Raw genomic sequence first — 8,610 nt, 5'->3', positions numbered from 1 at the left:
ATGGTACTTTCCCAAGGCGCCATAAGAAGTGATTTTCACTCGTGGACGAAATTATTTCTGTTTACTTTTTTTTCTGATTTTTTTTTTTCACTTTTTCATCATTTTTTTTTCTTTTTTTGGAAGATAATAGAGGCATGATAAGGGATGGAAGAAGGACCTCAACGTCTCGCTTCTTTGGATGGTACCCTTAGAATATGAGCTGCAATAGACCATGGCTATGAAGGTATGCTCAAAGATGTTGGCAGGATAATGAAATGAAACTAGGGCAAGGATTTATGCAAAGGATTGGATAAGAGGGATGGAAGGGTGAAAAAAGAGGTGTTTGATAATGGATGGGATGTTGGAAGAATTGTGTATGGCTAGATGGAAATTTCAGAAAGATCAACATTGGCACACACCTCGAGGGATGGTGGACACATGGAAGAGAAGTGAATCTCAAATTTTGAGATTTGGATGGAGGAAAGGTTACAGATTTTGGGGCATAAGAACCCAAAATGGATGAAAGAGGTGATGGAGGAATAGACTCAGAAGGTTTGGATGGAGGAACAACAATTTTGGATGCCAATTTTGATTTTTCTGTAGACTATTGTGCTTCAAGCAGTCACTTAAGGATCCACATGGTTTTTGATTTTTCATGCTTTTGTAGTTCCTTAGAGCTCATTGCTTGTACAAGTGCCTTAGGAACTCATATAACTTTTAAATTTTCTTATTTCTTTGTGGGCCTTTGTGGCATTTTGTATTTTTCTTTTTCTTTTTAGGTCATATTTTGCTTTGTTTTGACATGTCGATTAGATGGGATATGTTGATCCTTCAATACATGTCGATTACTTGACTTATGAATTTTATGCTTGGTATCCAAATTGCTTGGAGGGAGATGCATGGATAGATAGGAATGATATGAAGGTCTTTTAGATGGATGGAAGGTACTCGAAGATGTGTGTCTTTATTGATCCTGCATAAGGGATGGAGGGATATAGGGACCTAGAATGGATGGAAGCGATGATGGGGAAAGTGTATATTTGTATTTAACTGGAGAAATGTAGGATTTATGAGAGATACCAACATCTTGATAAATGTCCCTAAGGCCATGACCTTTAAAATTTTCTTTAATATGGAGGGGTTCTTTCTCGTCGAGATTTACCCCTTTGCCTTTATAAATATTTTGACTTGTAGGATACACTTTGCTTTGGAAAGAAGGCACGAGGCCATTATGAGATGGAGGTGGAATGTAGGGGATGATAGGATCATGAGGGGGATTTGCAGGCATGATGGATCCTTGAGGTGAATATGGAGGATTATGACAAGGAGATGAAGGGATACTTTGATCTTGACATGGAAGAGGACCATTGGATAGATTAGGAAGGGTGTTTGACTCTTCATTTTGAATAGGATTGTCTGAAAGGTGAAAGAGGCATCATGATCTTTCTTAGGAAGTCGATTAGGAATGGGATTTGGAAGGATGCTTTTCTCTCGAGATGGAAGTGAGTCATCTTGGAAGAAATGGAAAGGTATAAGGGGATCATCATGGGATTCTAGTGAAATAGGATCTTTTTCAATCATTAGATGGGATTGAGGAGTTTTGGTGTCTTGATCTTGATTTATGATAGGACTTGTGTCTTGATTTTGTAGTCCTCTTGACATGGAGTCACTTCTAAGGAAGAGGTAGGATTGTGCATAAGCGTAGGGGATTCTTGGAAGGTCTCCATATTTTGGCATGATGGGGAAGCATTTTGAGTGGGACTCTCTGGAGTGGGAATTTTTGGAATTGGAGTGCATGCTGGCATAGGATCTGGGATTTTTAAATCTTTAGAGGAACTTGTATCAATATTGGCATTAACTTAGATTTTCATAGGAGATAGCCCTTGAAGGTAAACATGAGAAGTTTTATTGTTTGAAGGAGATGGTATGGATTGTTGCTGATAAGTTTTAGGAGATGAAGGCATCATGGAAGGGATGGAGGCCACATATGGAGCCTTTCTAGACATAGGTTCATGATTTTGATCATGCTTAGAAGTAGTTCCTTATTTTTATTTAGGTGAGTCATTAGGATCTTCAATTTCAATGACACCATTATCAATGAGATCTTGAATCTTATGTTTTAATTCCATGCATTTTGAAGTCTTATGTTCATTTTGTCTATGATATGCACAATACTTACTCAAAAATTCACATCCCCATGTGGTCTTTTTAGGCAATATGATAAGATTATGCTCAAGAAGCTCTTTCAAAGTCGCCTCAATAGATTGCCTCAAAGGTGTAAACTATCTATCTAGAGGATATTTGGAGGAAATGTCTTTATGTCTTGGTGAAGGTGTCTTGTGAGCTTGTTTGAGATTTGGCTTTTGATTGTCAATTACTTCTTGTTCCATCTTATGTAATTGTTTTAGCATTTCTTGAATTCTAGTGTTCTTAATATCATGAATTTTCATCTCAAGAGGGGTCATTGAATATTTTTGTTGGGCTTGAATCTCATATATTTCTTTCTTGAGATCTTGAATTTGTTGGGCCAAGGTAGCCATGGGCTTCTTACTTTTGTCATAATTTTTAGAAGAGCTTCTGGTTTGAACAAACATTTACAACTAACGGGACCGAGAGCTAGATGTGTTGCAAAAGTCAAGATCAAATTGCAGCTAGTTGTTCGTTTAACATAGTGATTGAGGGACGTAACTAAGATTTGGTCTAGTTTTAGGAATGATCTATCCTATGTAAGATGCTATCTAAGTTAACCTAGGTTTGATAAGTAGTTAATTGAACTAGCTTAGAGATGATCTACAAAATCATGCAACACAACGACATGGGTAAACTATCAAGATTGTTTATGCTCATAATTACAATGTCCAATTTTATGGTCGTTGTAGACTGATCTGGGTAGGTTTGACTGACAAGAACAAGAATTCGTACAACAAAGTTTATCACTGAGTTGTTGATTTGTTTTCTCTAGTTTTAGTATTTCACTTTCAGTTTCAGGGGTGAAAACACATAAAACACGCAAGATGTATAATAATTCAATCACAACACACCAACCCTACAAAAGTTGGCTTAGAGAAGAAAATATTTGCTTGCTGACTTAGGTACACATCCAATAGCTAATCAGAATACGACCACTGAGTCTCACGCAATGGATTCTCAATGTCGTATTAGCCGACTCCAAACGCTAATGGGGGCATGATATGGCAAGTGTCTTGGGAGAGTTACTATCTCTCTTGCACAAAGATTATCCCCCTTTTAGAGGTGAATTAGGTAGCCTCTATCTTATAGTTTTTAGTAAGGGTTCCATTCAGAAGGACCGCTCGACTATCACGCAAGCGTGATTTAGACTACGAGGCCCTACAAGATGCTCAACATGAGACACTCCTCATAAATGAAATAGTGCCACCGATTATTCCATCTCCTAGGACTTTCACCCTAGAAGCATTTTATTATAGTGAGTTGGATTCCTGGCTTTGGCCAGACTCACTTGGGTCGTTCCCTCTCACCGAGCATTAGGGGCTTCTCGGGAGGCAGGCCCTCTAAAGGTATCAATAGATCTCAAACTCTAATAGAAAAAACCTCAAGGTCTGGATTTCTGATTGTCCAAATGGACAAGAGCATACTCTCCTATTCTGGATTTCTCCCAAAAACAAGTAAAACAAAGTTCTTTCCCTTATATAAATTGAAGTGTTCCTAAAAAGATTAAGAAGACAAAATGCTTGTTTGTATCTCTGGAGGCAACCTGCAAAACAAAGATATCAGTAGTTCGAGTTTATAATCTTTGGCAAGCGTATGTTTAATGATTGAATTATTTGTCAAGCAGACCTGAAAACATTAAAAGCCCAAGATTAGTTGCCAAAATAACATTAAAAAAAATCATCAAAAGAAAATTCTAACATGCAAACTGTAAATTAAACTAATCTAACAAGAATTTCCATTTTTTATGACTATCCTAGTTTTGACAGTTTTGATAGTACTGCACTCTATCATTTATAACTTTCCAACCAGACATAACTAGGCTAATCGCTTCGGTGGAAATGTGGAAAACGTGGTTTGACACAACATATAAATTTTTTGTTTAGATCTAACAGTTCAATAAAAATTTATGCCCTCCAAACAGAGACCATTTTTGACTGTCACAAAAGAATAAGTAAAATGATAGTACTGCACTCTGTCATTCATAACTTTCAAACCAAAAATTATTAGGAAAATCGCATCAGTGAAACTGTAGAAAACTTGGTTTTCAACAACATAGCAAAAATTGGTTGAGATCCAACGGTTCAATAAAACGTTATGCCTTCCAAACAGAGACCATTTTTGACTGTCATAGAAGAACAAGCAAAAAGAAAGATTTTTATTTGCAAATTTAACACATGTTTATTAGTTATAAAAACCAAACATTAAATTTGTTCAAGAAACATTAGACATCTTGTAGTCGTGGGTTTGAGCCCCGCGATGGGCGTAAAAAATGTGGTGTATGAAAAGTGGATCTGTATCTATATCTGGATCTGGAATACACAACACTTCAATTAAGTCATTAGATGCATGGTTAGTAAATCAATAATCAATGAATAATAAACCATTACAAAACGACCCATTGCCTTCTAGTAGATGCGAGTTTAGATTGCTCTCCGATTGCTAAGCTATCTAGTGACTAGACAACACCTAAATGAAAGATTTTTAAATCTATATGAGGATGAATATGAGCTAAATGGATGCAAGATTAATCTAACATGATTTAAGCAATATATGACTATTTAAGCTAAATGATTTAAGCAATATGAAATAACTAATATGCAATATCTCAATGCAAATTCTCAATGAACTTAGAGCAAAAACAACATAATAACAATATATTCTCCAAGATTTTTGAATGAGAGATGAGAGCCTGAATTTATAGAAAATTCAGAAAGAAACCAAAGACTGAGATCAAATTATGATGAGCGGTCAAGATTTTCCAAGAGGAAGCACAATCCAGGTGAATTGATGTGATTGGATGCTTTTCTTAGTTTTAAAGGAAATTGAACTAAAATTAAGATAAAATCAGGGAAAAAACTGATTTATTCTCTATTTCATTCAATTTTAATATTTAATTATTTTAATTACTTTCTTTGAGATTATTTATCAATTTTTAATTATCTCCAATTGATTTCTTTTCTCAAAATTTTAATTATTTTTTGGTCAATTAATTATTTTTTTGATTTGTTTCTTTTTTTGAAGATTTGTGCTCATAATTTCCAATTCCCCTTTCTTGATTTGTTTCCTTTTTTGAAGATTTATGACAATTCTTATTTATTTTTCAAATTAATTCCACTTTTTGATAATCTAATGGCAAATTGATTTATTTAATTAAATATGCAAAAGATATTTAATTAAAATAAATAAGATAATTGTTTAAAATGATTTATTTGGAATGATTTAATTAATATTGAGTGATTAATTTTGCCATGTGACATTGATGATTTTAGAATTTAATTGTGTGCTCAAGATTTATTTAATTGCCTTTGGTTAGGACCTTGGTGATGAAATCGAGATTAGGGGCTCATGGTTTAGTTGACCATTTTTAGGGTATTACAACTTTAAATCATTTGAATAGAACACAATGAGACTTAAATCACGAAGGTAATAATATGGTTGTATTTTAAAAATCATTTCATGTAATTTCATTGGTTGAGTTTGGATTTTCTGTAGCATTTCCTTTGTATTTTGTGAAACTAATATGTTGCAGTATGATGAAATTCAAGTGGACACAACATGTATAGTTCCCTGAGCTTGACCAAACTTTTAAACCATTACTTATAATTAGATCATATAACCTACAAATTCCCAACAATTCTACCCCATATTGTGTGATAATTACTTTCACATCTTGATATACTCTTTCTCATTTTTGATTCCCTTCCTCTTCCAACCATAAAGGGTAGTCACCTATTCTTTCTTCATTACTAAATTAAAACAAAGAGATTGGTTATTTGCTATTCTAGCATTAAAATCTCTCATTTCTCAGGATTTCTCCCTTGTGGCTGTATGCTAATACGTCCTTTTTCAAGGCTTGAAAGTTAAGGGTTCCGAAAAGGTTACTATTTGTTTCTTTCTACATCTATACGATACAACGAATTCATTGCTCTTCGAACATGTCAGAAATCAAAACTAAAGAGAACAGCCTATTATCGCTAGGCATCGGGGGAAGAAATAAGTTGGATTTCAATCAGGCTTCAGTTTAAAAGGAAAAAATGGTTCTTAAAATTGCAGCTGAATGTAAATTATCCACTGTGTGGCACCACTTAAGGGCCCTTCAATGCAAACCCACAGGATACCCATTAGCCTCAATGGTTTTTTCAGGGTTGGTACTTCCATGGACCCAATCAATAGCAGCTCTGCATCATCGTCTACCTAATACCCATCATCGTTTCACCAATATTCATTTATCTACATTATCAACTAATGTCGCAATCCAGCCGTTCGGTGTGGGTAACCTCTGTAAAACTCAGGAGGGAGAAAGCAGCGTGGCAGTCTTGTCTGATTTGGATGAGGTGTGCAGGATAATATCTGAAAATTTGGATGCAGGTAATGACATGGAGTCTGCCCTAGAAAAATGCGGTGTTCAGATGTCCACAGAACTAGTTGACAAAATTCTGGAGAGGTTCCGGTTTCAGGAAAAGGTCGCCTTTCGGTTTTTCACATGGGCCAGTCATCAAAATGGCTACAGGCATGAATCCCATACGTTCAATGAGATGATTGATATACTTTCTAGTACCAAGTTCAAGTCGAAGCAGTTTGCTATTATTTGTGACTTGTTGAAACTTATGAAAAGAAGCAGTAATTCTAGGTTACCCATTGAGGCATTTGCCAAGGTACTGAGGGATTATACAGAAAAACATCTTATAACTCTGAGAAAATTTGCAAATAAGAAGAAAGGAAAGATTAAAGCCAACCCTGAAGTCAATGCATTGAACATGCTTCTGGACGCGCTTTGCAAGTGCTATTTAGTTTCTGAGGCCCAAGCCTTGTTTGATAAGTTAAGGATTAAATTTAAACCAGACGACAAGACTTATTCTGTTCTTTTCTTCGGATGGTGCACTGTTAGGAAACCGTATAAGGCTATGGAGATTTTGAATGAAATGATTGATGTGGGTCATGATCCTGATAATTTCACTTACAATACTTTGCTTGATGCATTATCTACGGATGGCCATGTAGGAGAGGCCTTGAAATTTTTTAATTTTATGAAAGAAAAAGGGTGTGCCCAGTCTGTACCTACTGCAAAGACTTACAGCATCCTGATTGTTGCATTTAGCCAGTTAGGGAGAATAGAGGAAGCCTTGGGACTTCTTAGTGAGATGAGAGATAGTGGATGCCTTCCCGATGTCCCGACGTACACTGAAATGATTGAAGGATTTTGCAGTGCAGGAAAACTTGAGGAAGCCTTTAAGCTTTTGGATGAAATGAGAGACAAAGGGTATCCTCCGGACATTGTTACTTACAATTGCTTTATGAAAGTGCTGTGCAACCTTAAAAATGTAAATGAAGCCCTTAGACTTTTTGATAGAATAAAAGATGTAGGTTGCCTGCCAAGTATTCACACATACAACATGTTGATAAAAATGTTCTGTGAGATGGGTCAACTGCATATGGCCTTCGACTTATTCCATGACATGAATAAACCTGGGGTTTGTTCACCTGATGCATTCACGTACTGTACTTTGATCAAAGGGCTCCTTGAAAATGGCGAGATAGAAGAGGCCTGCTCATGTTTGAAGGACGCTGTCTGGAATAACATGAGACTCCCATACCATGCCTATGATAACTTCTTGATGGAGCTTTCAAAAGCGGGTGACCTACGAAGGATCCAGTGGCTTTCAGGTTACATGAGACATTTTTATCATCATAGACAGTCCAGGCGCTTTCATAAGGCTCAAAGATGGAGGAAAGGAGGGGACAAAGGATGACCATTTATGGCCACTTTAAAAAGTATCATGAAAGAATATCAATGTTTGTCTATCTATTTTTCCTTTTCCTGCCAGGCTGCCAGCAATTCCAGGTGAAAGTACAACTCTATCTTGAGAACTCAGATATCTTGTCTTGTAAACTAAATTGTTCCAGTGTCTCAAGATCAGTGGTGATTTTCTTTTGTTTTTTAAATGCTTCAAGTAACATGTCTCCGAGGGGCAGTACCACACAACATGGATATTTTTTTCACTTAAATTCCAGGTTTAAGGGTGATCTATTTTACCAAAGTTGGGAGGGTGGACAAGTGCAAGCAGGCAGACCTTGACTGACTATAATACTTGCAAGGTAGTGTGAAATACGGTGAGCTGCTATGCCTGTAATTAGTAGTCATTGTATTAACTGCATACGTTATTATACTAATATACGATGGTCTCTCATGGGTGGTGGACCATTTTTCATTGTTCTTGTTGAAATAATTCTCTTACTTGATCCCTTGATTTAGAGAATTTTCATAAAACCTTCTTTTTTTTTAATGGATTCTTTGTGCCTAATGGGTACTTAAATGCTATGCAATCTATAGCTGTCTTCAAAATGGCAGCAACCAAGACAATAAGCTCGTAGGATTATAATTATGCAACAATATATGCTATTTCCTAACTCCAAATAAATGAAAACTCAAGGGTGAAATCT

At 36.0% G+C, this 8,610-nt stretch overlaps 1 protein-coding gene across 1 annotated transcript; it reads left to right on the top strand.

The window, feature by feature from the left end:
- Positions 1-5,967: 5,967 nt before the first annotated feature.
- LOC131044260 (pentatricopeptide repeat-containing protein At1g73400, mitochondrial) lies at positions 5,968-8,342 on the top strand. The gene has a single exon (XM_057977558.2). The coding sequence runs from the start codon at positions 6,204-6,206 to the stop codon at positions 7,917-7,919; it is 1,716 nt and encodes a 571-aa protein (XP_057833541.2). The 5' UTR covers positions 5,968-6,203; the 3' UTR covers positions 7,920-8,342.
- The last annotated feature ends 268 nt before the right edge of the window (positions 8,343-8,610 follow it).

This window comes from Cryptomeria japonica, chromosome 3 (assembly GCF_030272615.1).
Source record: "Cryptomeria japonica chromosome 3, Sugi_1.0, whole genome shotgun sequence".
Lineage (NCBI taxonomy): Eukaryota > Viridiplantae > Streptophyta > Pinopsida > Cupressales > Cupressaceae > Cryptomeria > Cryptomeria japonica.
The sequence above is the reverse complement of the archived record's forward strand: the minus strand, read 5'-3'. Positions and strand labels throughout refer to the sequence as shown.

What these genes read in the sequence shown, in the direction of transcription:
- LOC131044260 (XM_057977558.2), top strand. Translation starts at nt 6,204, where the DNA reads ATGGTTCTTAAAATTGCAGCTGAATGTAAATTATCCACTGTGTGGCAC.